The following is a 15,445-nucleotide window of genomic DNA, read 5'->3' as shown; positions in this document are numbered from 1 at the left end:
GGTGAAAATGGTTTGATACTGGAACTTTGATCTGGATTGTACTTTGGTATCATGAGACTTTACACTGCTCTAAATAGTTCTGCCCAACCTGGAGTGGTAAACACTGGTTGTAGTCATCTCCTGTAATACATGAGTGAATTGATGTGCTTAGGGCCAAGCTGACTTTCTCATGCAGTCATGCAGTCATGATTTTCCCTTTCACAGGACGGGTGTCTGCCAGTAGTGCCCTGGGCTCAAGGCTCGACGAACGACACCTCGAGATTTGTCTTCGGTGGGCGCTGGTGCAGTTACGGCCACAGTGGTAGTGGTGCGTCACTAGTTTATTGAAGGCCCAATCAGCAAAAATATTGTGTCGACGAAAGCAACAAAAATAGCATAAAAAAGCCGAAACTATTCAAGATTATCGATATTTGATGAATTCGTTTGGATGACTGTTACAAGGTGCGTTTCTCTGACATATTTGTAGTTGCAATTGCTCTGTATTATTTGAAAATATGCCAGATAAAAATTGGTCTTCTTGCTGCTACAATGATAATCATGATTATCATGTACACAACACTGTGTGTAAACGGACATTGTGACATCATTGACAGTAAATGATACGTTTTTCCCACTTCCAGTTCCACTTGTCTTCTATCTAGGGCCTACCCAGTTTCGGTCATTGACAGTGCAGTGCCTGGAAGTGCCCATATGGTCCTAGATGGTCAAACCGTTTGTGAGGATTCCATCAAAATCGAAATAGGCCTACATTACATCACTTTCAGATTTGAATATATAAAAGGAGGGAAAGAATTTTGTCAGGAAATAGAAACAAAAGAGGAACGAGTTTACAATCCCCGATCACACCCCAAAAAAAGGTCATCGGTTGACTAACCAAGCACCATTGTTCAATGGATTTATAGTTGAATGCGATCAAACTACGTCATTTCCGATCAGGGATTCTAAAGTTTAGCCACAAAAGATGGTGGCACACTGAGACTGAGTGAAATTCCTGCCAGTTTTTGTGTCACTGACTGATTAGCCACAAGTGACAATAGATTCCTACAGTCAAATTATCCACTCATTTCAGATGTCTGAGATGATGGATGAATGTGATGAACCAAGCGTTGTATCCGAAAAAATTCTGGAGTTGAAAACCGAAGATCATGGTAGCCATGTCTTAGTTCATCTGCAATCATTCTATGATGATGGCACCATGTGTGATGTCACTTTACGAGCAGGAGATTATTCTGTCCGTGCACACAAAATCGTCTTGGCCGCTAATAGTGATTACTTCCAAGCCATGTTTTCCGGCAATTGGACAGAAACAGGAACCAGTGAAATTGTTCTTCACGGTTTAACGCCATCTGGATTGAAGTCAGTTATTCAATTCTGCTATTTTGGAAAACTGCTTGTGAGTTTTGATAACATCTCAGAAATAGTTTCTGCTGTTCACCACTGTCAGCTTGTCAAGGCGTATGAGCTGATAGAGGAATATCTGAGTGAGGAAGTCAATATAACAAACTTCTTCGACTTATTGAAGCTGGCAGATGATTTCAGCTTGGACATATTGCTGGCAAATTTGGTGACTTTTGCTGTAGAACAATTCATGCCATCTGAAATGTTTCATGGTGGTTTCTTGACCTGCCTGCATCGTATGGATGCCACTTTCTTTCCTCTGGTCATCAAGGAATGGAAGTTGGCTGATTCTGGCTTTGGATTCTTTGCAGCGATTGAGTTGCTGATGAAATGGGTGCAGTTTGATTTGGAAGAAAGAGAAAAATATCTCCCAAAACTTTTCCAAATTCTTCGGGGAAAAGTTGGTGAAGTTAAAATTCCAGAAGTACGAGACGTGGTGAACTATTTCAACTTGACACTAGAGGAGAGGAATACGAAAAATGAAACCAACTTGGGCTTTGTTACGTTTATGTATGGTGATGATCCAGCAGTTTATAATGAAGAAACAAACTCTTGGAATGTTCTGGCAAACATCCCTGGTCCAGAACTCCAGTTTGATTCATTTGGTGTAACAGTATTGGAGAACTGTCTGTATGTTTGTGGTGGTTTCACTGAAGATCCATGTCAAGTGGCGGAGGACAGGTGTCACCAGTATGACCCTGTGTTAGAGCGGTGGCTGCCAATATCACGGTTACAAAATGGCCGCAAGATGTTCCCACTCGTTGCCTTGCAGGGTCAGCTGTATGCACTTGGTGGTATTGATCATCATCATTTCCCTATGCGGGGTGTAGAGGTGTATGACCCAGCAGACAATACTTGGGCAGACAGTATTTCATTGCCTCTACCTCTTGCATCCCATGCTGCTACCGTACATGGTGGAAAACTCTATGTTAGCGGCGGGCAGTCTGAATATTTTGGAGATGTTTTGGCCTGTTTACTCTGTTTCGATCCTGTGACTAAAACATGGGGTTATAAGAAGAACATGTTGTCTGCTCGCTGCAACCATATGCTTGTTGCTCACGGCGACCGACTCTACCAGCTTGGCGGTGAAAAAAGTGACTGCGTTGTGAGGGTTTGTTCTGCTGAGTACTATGACATAGCTTCCAATATGTGGACTGGACTGAATATATTCCAGGATGATTTGAATACATACCCATATGGTGTTTGTGTGTGTAACAATCTGTTCTACATTTGGTTTGAAGTGATGGTGCATGTTCCGCAGCGCAAGGATACCTTGTATGTTGCTCAATATGATCCAGAGAGTAGGACCATTACAAAGCTCTATGACCAACCAAGTTGGATGGGAGTTGGGGCGAAGCATTGGTGTCCTTTAAGGTTCCCCAAGTTTGTTGCTGAATGTATGCCCAGGTCCTCATCAGTAAAATGCATACAGAGTGAACGGGTTGCATTTAACATGTTTGACTAAAACCAAAATGATTGTGTGAGTTAAGTTTATTGTGATGCAGTCGATTTGGCGTAAATAGTGCAACAACTGTTACATGTATTTGTCCAAGAACACGCCACATGACTAATGGACTAATTCCACTGGAGCAATACTGTACATGTATACCCAGTTCATGTGACAGTCTCATGTGTTGCCAGCGGTTTAAGTGGATTACATTTGTGGGCCGCAACCTCTACCTCTGTATTGTTCAAAATCACTTTACCAGTTTACAGTATGAAAATAAAAATATGACATTAATACATATAATGTCGATCCACTTTTGTTCTGTTTAAACTATTCCACATCCTGAACTCCAAGCAACATGTGCGAGGGGAGGAGCATACATCCGACTCTGAGACCAGCTGTATGGTATCATATTCTGAGGTCCTGGCATTGGGTGTGAAGGCCACAGGGCACTGTTGAGCACCTCGAGTGATTCTATCTGGACAAGTCTATGTCATGATGTGCGATGTCACTCTCGCAGCTAGGAATAACTCTTTTCAGGCTGGCCAGGTTGTCTTGGCTGCAAACCGTGACTATTTCTCAGCCATGCCATCCATGTATGCATTCAACCCATTGTAGCGATTCTAGCATGTGATTTATAAGAAATATGTTTTTTCTCTATAGGCACTGAAGATGGCTGAAAATATTGAGAGCACTCTGGGAGTCATGGAGTTGGAGAAAACAGATCACAACAGCCAAGTTATGGAACATCTTCTATCATTCTATCAGGACAAGTCCCTGTGTGATATTACTCTTAAGGCTGGAAATTACTCCGTTCAGGCTCACCGGGTTGTCTTGGCAGCAAACAGTGATTATTTCAGTGCTATGTTCTCCAGGATTTGGTCGGAAGGACTGCAGGACAGCAGCATCACTCTTCATGAGTTGACTCCATGCGGACTGAAGGCTGTGGTAGAGTTTTGTTACCATGGGAAGTTAACAGTTGACTCTGAAAACACTGTTGATATTCTGTCAGCAATTCATCACTGCCAGGTGGTGAAAGCGTACAAGCTCTTTGAGGATTATCTCAGTAAAAACATTGAAAAATATGATGTGCGTGATCTTTTCACACTTTCAGAACTCTACGATCTCAAAAACCTCCATCAAGACATAGTCACATTTGCTGCATGTCATGTCATGCCTTTATTCTGTGATGTTGAGAATGAGAGTACGAATGTTGATGTGGTCAACCTGATTTCAGCGGCGACTCACAACTTCTTCAGAGAGGTTCTCATTACATGGAAGGACTTAGCCCTTGGGTTTGGGCAGGTTGCTTTTTATGATGCCATTGTTAAATGGATACAGTTTGACTCTGATGAACGGGGGAAACGTTTGGCAGAGTTGGTGGCTGCTGCGAGTCCAGATGAGTTTGATGCGGCAGAGGTGATGAGATACTGTCAGTTGACAGCTGCCGATAGGAGATTGGAAGCTGAGCATGGAGGCCTAAGTTTTATTACTGCTGTCAAAAATTTTTCAGGGAATGCCTGTGATAAACTTGTGGCTTACAAAGGACCAGAGGGAATTCCTCGTGAAATTTCGTCTCTCCCTATTTCTGGAGTGGAGTCTTGGGAATACTGTCTGTGTCAGCTGGATACTGAGCTTTATTTCATCTATGGGAATACACCGGTTACAAAATATGCCCCCAAGGCTGCTGCTGGTAGTTACAAGTACAATTCTTGTTTGGACAGGTGGTTTCCTATTCGCTCACTGCCCAGTTCTCGTCGCAGGTTCTCCACTGTTGCCTCAAACGGGAAACTGTTAGTTCTCGGTGGGTTAGACCATAACAATTGTACACTTGACACAGTTGAAGTCTACGACACAACAAACAATACTTGGTCAGAATGTGTTCCCTTGGCAATACCGTTATATGGCCATGCTACTGCAGCTTATCAGGGACGTATTTACGTTTCTGGGGGGTGTACACAGATGCATGGAAAATGTTCCAACAAGTTGTTTTGTTTTGAACCGGAGTTACGTTTATGGATTGAGGGTAATACAGTGATATCTGCACGACGTGGCCATGGCCTGGTGGCTCACAATGGTTGCCTATATCAGTTTGGAGGTTCTAATGACCTGTATGAGATACCTGATCCTAAATTGGAGTATTATGATATGTCAACGCAACACAGTAGGTGGATACGACTGGACCTGTTTGGTATGACTAAAAATCCGTGTGGTATTCTCAGTACTGGCGACTCTGTGTACTTCTGTATTGTAGATTGGGCACACAAGGACTCCTTTATCATTTATCGCTATCAAGACCAAACTCGTCAGCTATTCGAAGTGTATAAAACTTCAGCAGGCCCCAGTGCTGATCACAGTCACATTAAGAACTTTTCATCCTTCATGATCCCGGCATTCGTTTACTCGACTATGCCCAAAATCACTTTCGATTAGAATCTGTTGAATAGGTGAGGATAGTTTGACATGTTTGAATACATTAGGTGTGGATGCAATCTCGTCTCCTTAGACAAACGTGCTACCTTTTGGGGTATGTGGATGGGGATAGTCTGCTCTACGTATATTATTATGGAGAGGAAAATACTGCTTTCAAAAATTGGGAAATTCCTGAGGGGTATATCTACATTGCTTCATATGATCCAGAGAACAATATTGAATTTGCTTCAATACTCTTTGTACTTTTGTAATAAAATAGAACAGTTGATATTATCATTGTGTCCTTGTTAAGATCATCTGCTTGATGTTTGAGACCAGGAGTCTATGCCAAAAATTCTCTTATTTCCCCATTTGTGACCCGTCACAGCAAAACCAGGGCTTGTCGCACAGAAGATGAGCCTAAATGACACCAGGAGATAATGGAAGAAATTGATGTGCTCATATTTCACAAAAGGCAGACAATAGAGAAATGAACAGACAGTCCGTCTCAACCTGCCAAGCTCAGAGCGACATGCGCCTGGTTTTGCTGTGACGGGTCACATTTGGCCAACATCCCGCACTGTGAAGTTCACGGGTTCAAGAATCACAGTGTCATCGTGAAACAGATTAGCAGTGATTTCCTTACTTAGAAACACCAGAACCGGTATTTAAACTATTCAAGTCACCCGTACAATGACATGTATTGCATCACCAGAGAAGGTATTTTAACCACCCAGGCAGGGGCAGACCATCGCCCTAGGCCACTCGAGTTGGAAGCCATCCAAACAATGGAGTCACCCTCACACAGACTAATCATACTTCCAGCACTAGGTTGATAAGTTGCCACTAACAACTTCCAGTCCTTCGACTTGTTAGGACATGGTGGTCCTACATCTTCAAGTAAACAATTCTCAAACATGAAGTAGAGAAGGTCACCAAAAGAGCAGAAACCATGCACTGAGGTAAAATCTGGTCTTTCAAAGATATTCATTCTAGTCCAGTTATCAGTTGATATGTCATAGACCTCAATCAATGGATCATTGACTGTACTAGAATGAAGCTGATCAGAGTCATCTTCACCACCGCACACAAAAAGGCAATCTTTATGAGCCACCATTGCATGAGACAATCGTCCCTCAAGCATGCTTTTCTTATATGACCAAGCACCTTCTACACAACTGTAACATAAGAGTTCATCCGAGCCAACGTCTTCTACTTCACTGAAACCACCACTTACATATATGTTGCCGCCATGTGGAGCAGCAGCATGCGCAGCGAGTGATTTTGGCAGAGGGACACCCTCACACCACAAATTTGCTGCTGGATCATAAAACTCAACAGATTTGTGATAATCATCACTCTCCGATGGCATCCCACCAATAGCATAAAGTTTGCCAGAGAAACCAACAAGGGGGAAGAATCCTCGTTTTCTTTGCATCGACTTGATCAAAAACCAGCGGTCTATGTGAGGAACATACTTGTAGCATTCAGCACATACAGTTCCATCAAATCCACCACAAATATACAAACAATTATCTACCACAGCAGTTCCGCGAAAATCTCTGGCGATGTCAATTGTTGGCAACTCGTACCATTTTTTTAGCTCCGAGTTGTAAGCCAATAGTGAGTCTGATGATCCAGTAACTAATAGGCAGGTTTCCTGCTCTGCTGAACCCTCCTCAACATACGCCAACAGTTCACCAGCAGCAGACGTGGTGATTTCTCTTTTCAGGAGGCTTGTCATCAGCCCAGTAATATATTGTTTTCGATCATTCAGGTCTGATCTAGCCCACTGCAGAACAAGCATCATTGCAGCAAACTGACCAAAGCCAGCTGCCGAATAATCCCATTTTGCCAGCACAAGATTTAACAAGTTTCGTTCCACTTGAAAAATGCAAGGATTTATGTCCGAATTCTCACTTGAGACCATTGTTGGCATTAAATCCAAGATAAAACAAACTATGCGGGACATGACACGATTAAACTGAAAAGTTTCTGAAAGTTCAAAAAATTGTGCAAAGTTGGATTCATCCAAGTTATCAATCATGTAGTTCTCACAGAGTTCTAACCCATCGATAACCATGCACTGATGAAGAGCTGAAATAATCTCGGAAATGTTTAGCGAGTTTGGTGAGAATTTGCCATAGTAGGCAAACTCCACTACTGCCTGAAGTCCAACCGCAGTCAATCCTTTGAGTGGAACTTCTCCTTCATTTGACTCTGCCCAATTTCCACTGAACATAGCAAGGAAGTATTCACTGCATGACGCCAAAACAAGTCGGTGAGCTTTGATAGAGAAATCTTCTGATCTAAGAGTCACGTTGCACATAGTTCCATTTTCATAAAATGATTGGAGTTTTTTGGTCAGTCGTTCATTGTGGATTGCTGGCTCCACCTCCATCTTGGTTGGCAACATTATGTTCAGACGTTTCCCTAAAAAGACAAGAATCAACACATGATTATGAACTCGTATAGCAGATGGATTAAAAACATTGTGGTAAGGTTAATCAGGAAACTGTAGTGAAGCGAATCCTACAAGAAAAATATTTGAAAGAATATCAATAAATCCTGAAAAAGGCTGTAGGCCTACAGAAATTAAAACAGTGGTCATCTGTCATGTCTCGTAGTGTAGTGTACTGTGTATGCATGCTCGAGGCGAACTATAAACTTAACTGTGATAATTTGGGCTATTACAATGAAATGTTCTTGATATCCTGCGTGCTTACAACTAACTGCTCAAGATGACTTCGTTTTGGTAACAAAGAATAGCTTTTTTTAGGAGAAATAACGGTTTTACCACCAATGCACCACACTGACAATTTGTCGTCGTCGGCGTGCCGAGTGGAGACTGACAGCAATCGGAGTGGACGACCTTGACCTTTTCATTCATGATTTTCTCGATAGTTGATGAATACTGAGAAATACAACACAAATATCTTGATTGTGTGCAGTGTTACGTGGTAAAAACATATTGTGTTCATGAAACTGATGTTAGAGATAAATAGTCTAAGCTTTTTTAGTGTTAGTTTTCAGCTCTCATGGTTCTGACCCACGCTAAGACAGTTAGTTTGTTGACCGGTTTTTCATGCAAACCTACCTTGTTTGTTGCCATTCTGTCTTAGACTTTTGCACGCTTGCATTCATGGCATTCATGCATTGGCATTGCATGATTACAGTGCTGAATATGATGCATGCTGGTCGAAGTGGAAGGACAGTCACACTCACTGTCAAATTTCACCAAGATAAAGGCAAAGGTGGCAATTAAAGGTGTCATTACTACTGCGTTCAGTTAGGCCTACATAAAAATATCCTTGGCTTGTGTCCGCTATAATCAGTAATCTGGTAGGCCCTACCTTTTATTCCTTCTCACTGAATAATCATACAATGTAATGTAACAGGCAGCCTAAAGCGAGGTTTTAGAATAGAAAATTTTGACGAAGTTTGTTTGGGCTCTGACTAGTCTACCTGTTTTACCACTTATCAAATTTCCTTAGGTAATAACGTCTGGCCATGGCATCATTGGCCACTCAAGAAGTCGGAGACTGTTCATTTTATTCAGATGAAGAAGATGGGGCGACCCATGATCATGATGAGATCTGGGGAAGGCTGTTCCCTGTTGGAGATGGATTTCTATCTGTAGGTGAGTGATGATGCAGTATTTCCACCGCACTTGGTAGAAGTAAGTCTGACAGGAGGCTTGGGCACTAAGGGATGAACTGAACCCAACAAGTTGAGAGAACTGCCCAGGGCTGGAAGAAATGGAAGAATCTTGTTGACGACCTATGCTCCACTTGGAGTAACAGGGTTCATGATAATGAATGATGTCTTCATGGTCAAAGAACCTAACGTGATTGACTTAAATTTGTCTCTCTTTTGTAGACTGCATGAAAGACACACATTCCTTTGGACGAGGAGAATCCTGTGATTATTGTTTCACCTCAGCATGCACCAAACAAAAGAATGTCTTCTCGGCGTATAGCAAAGTTCACTTCCAATTAACCCGGGTAAGACAATTCCCATGCTCTGTACAGAACTGTAATGATCAGTAACCGACTGGTCTGTAACTAAATCTGTGAGGCGTTGTGAACAATTAGATTGATGAGATCTTCGGAGGTCATGATTGATCATCATTCCTGACCTCCCAGTTTTGTACAAGAAAAATTTTGATTTGAAGGCCGATTTACCAAAAAAGTGATCTGATGTTTTCATAAGATAACTAAATCTACAGGACAAACTCTGCCCTCACGTACCCAGCATTTATTGTAACACAGATCTCACCCAATCTAATTGATTGACATGTGTCTAATTTGCATTGCAATTTTACAGGAGAAGACAAGCACTGGTGTGTATGTATTCCTTGAAGATCTAAGTAGCAATGGGACATTTGTAAACGGGGAAAAAGTGGGTGAGTGTTCACCATTAATCAGGTTTGTAAACTCTGTAGTCTTCCAGTTCAGAGTTAGCATATACAATGTACATGTAGATGTCCATGCATTTAACTGTCATTCAAATACAGACATGTTCTGAACATATTGCCCTTAATAGCTTGATTTGATCTCTTTATTTCAGGTAAAGGAAATAAACAGGTGTTGAACAATAATGATGAAATTGCACTGGCTTTCAAGAAAAATCGGGGTGAGTGAACTTAAGTCAGTTTGCTTTACGTGTCATGTTTTAAGCTCTAGAGAGGTTCCATTGATGTTTTTATGAGCAATTGATACAGAAAGACGAAAACATGTGATGAATTTGGGAATGAACAGTGTCGTCAGAACACTACAGTTGTAACTGATATATTGAGGCCGAAGATTCACTGAAGTGGAATAGTCTTTGTTCACCTCCAGTAGTTAAAGGATTTGTCTCTGCTTGTTAGGAGTTGTAGAGGTTGCAACTTTTCTTTTTGCAGCATTTGTGTTTTTGGACTCGAGTGCCAAGCAAGATCTCAATCTACCAGAGGAGATGGCGGCCAAATATACTTTGACACGGGTGCTAGGAAGGTTCGTCATTAAGGTCTATCTGTCTCCTTTCATTGCTCACCTCATTGAGATGTTTCCTTATTTAGATGTTTTCAAGAAGGCATTTCTCCAGAATTTGTGAAATTATGGGTCATTCTGGGGTTAACTCCTGTCAGACTGGCCTGCTTGACAGGCAACTATTTTTGAGCCAGCATGTTTTTCAAGAGGTTCAGAGGTTTATCTTCAAATGCTATTAAACTTTGATGAAATACCTCTTTGTATCTCGTTACTTTCAGAGGTGCTTGTGGTGAAGTGAGGCTGGCATTCGAGAAGGGCTCATGTAATATGTTTGCAGTCAAAATCATATCAAAGAAGAAGTTCTCTATTGGAGGAAAGACACCAGTGGTGAGTTCCAGCCTGTCAATAGATGTCACCAACAAAAAATATTACTGTAAACCACTAGTTTATATTGTGAATAACCTAACCATTACAGGTTTCAATCCTCTCCATGGAGAAGATAGATTTCAACTTCAAATGCAGAGGAGGAAAAATGAATATGAATATTTACTGCAAATGCACTGGAATGAAGCTGTCATTAACTTCTACTATATTTCAGGGAAATTTAGATGTTATGGGCGAAGTCAACATTCTTAAATCATTAAAACATGTAAGTTACATACTTGGTACACAGTAATTACGTCAGAAGTCCTTGAAATATCATGCATGTTGAATGAGCTGACTTCGACAGATATATTTAACATGTACATGTACCATACTTAAATTAAGAACCTCTTTAGTACTTGTGCCTGGCAAGTTTCAGATGAGCACTTTATGCTGCCCATTTTGCTCACAGTTTTGCATTGTCCTGCCGTCCCAGACTTGTGACGGAAGCTTTATCCTGTAATCACTCTTGTTCTAGAGTGTCCAGACAACAGAAGTTGAACCAGAATTGCCAAGTTAGGCCCAGGGTTCGTTTGGTTTCCTAATGAGATGTTAGAACCAGGCACAGATATTGGTTTCAAGTGTCTATTTCAGCATAATCAAATGACAACTTAAACATTATGACCCTCTTTTTGCAGCCTTGCATTATAGGTATAGAAGACGTGATAGATTCCCCGGACACAATATACATTGTCTTGGAATTGTAAGTATTATGCCTTTCAATCCACACACACAGCTGCCGTAACTTGGTCAGTCCTGGCATTGTATATTTTCATTGTCTCTGCAGGGTACAGGGTGGAGAACTGTTTGACAAAGTCATTAGTATCGGCCAATACAGTGAAGCCACTGCCAAACTTTTATTCTACCAAATGGTTACGGCAATCAAGGTGAGTCTAATGCCTTTATCTGTGAAATATATGATCCATAAGCTCTTACTCAGGGAGCTCAAATGCCCAGCAACTTAGCCTGCAGATTATGTGTCTCATGATGGTCTTTACTTCTACAGTTAAATGCAATGTCACATGTTGTTGCAGAAAATTCAGTAGATGGCAAAAATTTTTCTACCATTACCAATCAACATTCAGTCCAGCACATTTGCCTGTGGTTCAATATTGCTAGTTCTGTAAGACAGAGATAAATATTGTACATGTATCATACACTATTACAGTGTCGAGATATCCACTCCCTTTCAGTATCTTCATGACCAGGGTATTACACACCGGGACCTCAAGGTGAGTTTTATAGTCAACCATAATCCATTATTATGAGGTCTCATCAAGTACATCATATGGAGTTCATCTGGGCATAATGTTGCCAGGCTGAGAGCTATGTTAGCTGCACCTCATGATATCCAAGGTTGCCTTGAAACAGACCTTGGTCAGTCCTCCCAATTGTGTATTTTGTCACATCTTGTTGCTGCCTTTCCGAGTCTTACCGGTACATGTATAAGGAGCTCAACTAGTTGCATTGTTGACACTGTACTGTATATATTCTCCAATGTGCCTGTGGTAATCGCCTCTCTCTCTCGTTTACAGCCAGAAAATATCCTTTTAGCTTCAGAGGAAGATGAAACGCTAATAAAGGTAAGAGTTTTGGTGATAATTCCCAAATCTTATTCCAAAGAATACTGCAGCCATCTACAGGTCTCTTTTTGAGAGAAGAGGCATAGGCTTACATGTTAGTGTTGATGTTGATCCAAGGCTTCCTGAACCAAAATCATAATATTCATGATATTGTTTCAGGTAACAGATTTTGGTCTCTCAAAGTTTGTTGATTCTGCGACAATGATGAAGACGTTTTGTGGTACTCCAAACTACTTGGCGCCTGAAATTCTCCTAACAGCAGGAATAGGGTCTTATACAAAATCCATCGACTGTTGGAGTTTGGGAGTTATACTATACATATGGTAAGTGCTGTGCTTTAATACTAAATTGAAATGTCTATTAAAGATAAGTTATTGCATTTTCAAGGAATAGTTTTGGCTTGTTAAAACTTGATTAGAAACAGGCTATAACTTGCTGACTGAATGAGCTTCTGTGCTGGCTGCAATCTCTCCAGGTATCTACAAGGTTTAGCCTCTTTTCTTTTGAAAGGTTGGTAAACTAGATTTATATCTTTCAGTCTCGTTGGCTACCCACCATTCACAGATGAGCGTAAGGACATGGATCTCTCCAAGCAAATCACGACTGGACAATATGACTTTCCCAAGGATTATTGGGCTGATATAAGCACCAAAGGTACATATGTGCTTTGTTAAGCAATTATGAAGCACTTTTAGGCATGTAGTCTGATCAACAGAAAGAGTCAAGATTTCAGCTCTTTGTCAAGTATATGTAGATGTGGCTGATCTCATCTTTGTGTCTAGCAAATGACAACGGGAATAAACCATTTCTTTCATAACTTACCTGTCTGAGAAATTCATCTATTGGGACTTTCTGCATTTAACATCAGTAAAAATGGCAGATTCCTTAAGGTTCATTTCTGTGCATTACCTTTTCAGCTGTAGATCTGATCAAGAAGTTACTAACTGTTGATCCAAAGAAGCGGATCACATTAGTTGAGGCATTGAATCATCCTTGGCTGGACGTGAGTTGCTTTTTATCAATTCTTGTTTTGATAAAGGGGAAAACCTGAAGAAACACTGCCTTCTCCCACTTTGATGACTTAGTTTGCCGAGTGTTATGGTAGAATTCCCATTTGAGCTGGGGTCCATTGTTCAGTAAATACAAAACCTGGACCTCTAGGCAACACTGATAATCTAATTTTAAATGCCTGATATGATACAAGTTGCAAACAAATCATGTTTCTGTGGTAACTTGACGTTTCAGGATGACGATGTGAAGGCAAAGGCTCAGAAACTGATGTGGCCAGATGGAATGCAGCCACCTCAGGTAAAACTTCTTACATTCAAAAATGAGTTATTACCACACATGAGTTTTCTGTGATGAATTCTGAACTTTAAGTTAGTCTTTCCATTTTGTTCTTTTCACCAACCTTTGGTGTGTAAATAGAGAACAATGGCAATGGCATGGACACATCATCTGCAGGGTTGTAACACTCGCCATAGGACTGCCTCAAAGAACTTGGCAACAAGCCTCACTATCTTTGATCTCCTCAGAGGCTCTTGGGGGTGTCGAGGAGCTGCTCATACAGGTACCTCTGATTTAGTTTGTATTCCTGTGTTTAGGTTATTTTCTTCCTCTCTTTAGCTGCCAGGAAAGAAAAGACCACGGGACAGTCCTGAAAAGCAGTCTTCTCCAAAGAAAAGAGCAAAATGATCTGGAACATTTCCCACTGAAACGAAAGAACAATCAATATTGTAGAACTGTTCTGATGAGGCAAGAGATAGTCATTCCTGATGTATGCTACAAACCTGCCGGTATACTTAATGTATTGTGCCTTGTCTCAACCTCCAATGTAGGATCTTTATGCAGGCTTTGTTTTTACATTTGGTCATGACCTGTTTGTTGGTGAATGTACATGTAGGCCCGGGTAAAATCTACGTCAGACTACAGGAGCCTACGCGGTAGTTAAAGTTTTGGTACTGATGATCACTGTTAAAAAAACATAGACTTAGAATGTTGTGTTGGAGAACCAACCATGCTCACCGTTTTCTCTGGTAAGCAATATCCTATGTGAAGATTGTCTGTTAAAAGATCTGGATGTTTAAGATTTAGAGGAGGCTATATTGTGCTCAATGCTATTGGATCAATGAATAGAATAGTACTGTATGTTAGATTCCTGAAGGACCACAAGGATTTAGTATCATACATGTACTACTTATATGTTGTATGTATCATATATCTGCTGTCTTTAAAGATATGCTCACCAGTTGGGGGGCTTCATTCAGTTTCATGAATTTGTATTTCACCATGTCGTTTTAAAATGTTCAATCAAAGAGTGCCATTGATATGGCAAGGTGGATCCCTTTGATAGTATGATCACAGCAGTGTCTTGATTTCTGTCGTAAATATTGAGAATATGTAAGAAAATTACCTTATTTTTTTGCATGTATTACCTTTCATAGTAAAAGCGGAAAACGGTGGAGTAAATATGCTCTTTATTATGTTCGTGTTTTTCACGATCATTTCACCACCATGGGCATTTTGTTGTTGTTGCCCTGTGTATGGTTTTGTTATGATTGGATTCCTTCATGGGGACCATTGTAACTAAGTCCCACAGTCTGGGTAATCTTTGTCCATTGGATGTTTTCTTTATGATACGTACAATGGACTTAGTGAAGCATTTTATTTCAAAGAAAAGTAGCCTCTGTTCCTTTTGAGGTTACATTGTATCATGTTGAAAGCTTTAATTTTGACTTTTGTTGATTTCGATTGTAATTTTTGATGGATGGGGCATCCTCAAAAGGTCATATCAGCTGCGAGCTGTTGATAATAGTACCAACAAGTAAATGCGTGGTATTTTGAGCTGGATTCAAAGCATGGTATACAATCTTGTCACTTGAATTCTGGGGGATATACTTGTTGATGTATTGTATTGTGTTTTAAACATACATATAATATGTATATCGCGTGCCATTATTTGAATAATAAACAACCATTTTAGGAGACGTTTCTTAATAGTTGTCATTGCCAAAGGTTATCCTGTCCTCTCCTGCACCTGAGCAGTCACCATGCTTCTCCTGATCTTGACTTTGGGTTCATGTCATTGCCGACACCAACTACGCACCTGGCTGGGATCTTCAAATTCTCCCAATAAACAGCTTTTTGGGAAAGGTAACCAGAGCTGTCTGAACTGGTCTTGGTCCATTCATAAACTTGTTCAAAGCTTTGCA

At 40.8% G+C, this 15,445-nt stretch overlaps 3 protein-coding genes across 10 annotated transcripts; 2 read left to right on the top strand and 1 right to left on the bottom strand.

The window, feature by feature from the left end:
• Positions 1-329: 329 nt before the first annotated feature.
• On the top strand, positions 330-5,278 carry LOC135483348 (kelch-like protein 13). Of its 2 annotated transcripts, none has more exons than XM_064764162.1 (2): positions 330-441; positions 3,509-5,278. In XM_064764162.1, exon 2 carries the CDS (start codon positions 3,518-3,520, stop codon positions 5,276-5,278), a length of 1,761 nt encoding a protein of 586 aa, XP_064620232.1. In that variant the 5' UTR covers positions 330-441; positions 3,509-3,517. The 2 variants fall into 2 exon arrangements, with proteins under 2 accessions (XP_064620232.1, XP_064620231.1); XM_064764161.1 differs by lacking the exon at positions 3,509-5,278 and adding an exon at positions 1,070-3,141 and having other exon boundaries at positions 336-441.
• Positions 5,279-5,527: 249 nt separating this feature from the next.
• LOC135483349 (kelch-like protein 32) lies at positions 5,528-8,099 on the bottom strand. 5 transcript variants are annotated; one of them, XM_064764163.1, is made up of 2 exons: positions 7,984-8,099; positions 5,528-7,690 (listed from the first exon to the last, which is right to left on the bottom strand). In XM_064764163.1, the coding sequence occupies exon 2, from the start codon at positions 7,671-7,673 to the stop codon at positions 5,940-5,942; it is 1,734 nt and encodes a 577-aa protein (XP_064620233.1). In that variant the 5' UTR covers positions 7,674-7,690; positions 7,984-8,099; the 3' UTR covers positions 5,528-5,939. The 5 variants fall into 5 exon arrangements, with proteins under 5 accessions (XP_064620233.1, XP_064620236.1, XP_064620235.1 ...); XM_064764166.1 differs by having other exon boundaries at positions 8,055-8,086; XM_064764165.1 differs by having other exon boundaries at positions 7,931-8,081.
• Positions 8,100-8,129: 30 nt separating this feature from the next.
• Positions 8,130-15,220, top strand: LOC135483351 (serine/threonine-protein kinase Chk2-like). Of its 3 annotated transcripts, none has more exons than XM_064764168.1 (17): positions 8,130-8,217; positions 8,752-8,897; positions 9,137-9,261; positions 9,584-9,662; positions 9,827-9,892; positions 10,161-10,251; positions 10,506-10,614; positions 10,826-10,876; positions 11,289-11,353; positions 11,438-11,537; positions 11,844-11,882; positions 12,186-12,233; positions 12,393-12,556; positions 12,772-12,887; positions 13,151-13,236; positions 13,479-13,541; positions 13,860-15,220. In XM_064764168.1, exons 2-17 carry the CDS (start codon positions 8,768-8,770, stop codon positions 13,926-13,928), a joined length of 1,401 nt encoding a protein of 466 aa, XP_064620238.1. In that variant the 5' UTR covers positions 8,130-8,217; positions 8,752-8,767; the 3' UTR covers positions 13,929-15,220. The 3 variants fall into 3 exon arrangements, with proteins under 3 accessions (XP_064620238.1, XP_064620240.1, XP_064620239.1); XM_064764170.1 differs by lacking the exon at positions 8,130-8,217 and adding an exon at positions 8,257-8,278; XM_064764169.1 differs by lacking the exon at positions 8,130-8,217 and having other exon boundaries at positions 8,293-8,897.
• The last annotated feature ends 225 nt before the right edge of the window (positions 15,221-15,445 follow it).

Source organism: Lineus longissimus, chromosome 2 (genome assembly GCF_910592395.1).
Source record: "Lineus longissimus chromosome 2, tnLinLong1.2, whole genome shotgun sequence".
Taxonomy (NCBI): Eukaryota; Metazoa; Nemertea; class Pilidiophora; order Heteronemertea; family Lineidae; genus Lineus; species Lineus longissimus.
This window is presented reverse-complemented; position numbering and strand designations above follow the sequence as displayed.

Coding starts and splice junctions, on each gene's coding strand:
- LOC135483348 (XM_064764161.1), top strand. CDS start 1,070: ATGTCTGAGATGATGGATGAATGTGATGAACCAAGCGTTGTATCCGAA.
- LOC135483349 (XM_064764163.1), bottom strand. CDS start 7,673: ATGTTGCCAACCAAGATGGAGGTGGAGCCAGCAATCCACAATGAACGA.
- LOC135483351 (XM_064764168.1), top strand. CDS start 8,768: ATGGCATCATTGGCCACTCAAGAAGTCGGAGACTGTTCATTTTATTCA. Junction 11,354..11,437: donor ATATACATTGTCTTGGAATT/GTAAGTATTATG, acceptor TTGTCTCTGCAG/GGTACAGGGTGGAGAACTGT. Junction 12,888..13,150: donor GGCTGATATAAGCACCAAAG/GTACATATGTGC, acceptor TTACCTTTTCAG/CTGTAGATCTGATCAAGAAG.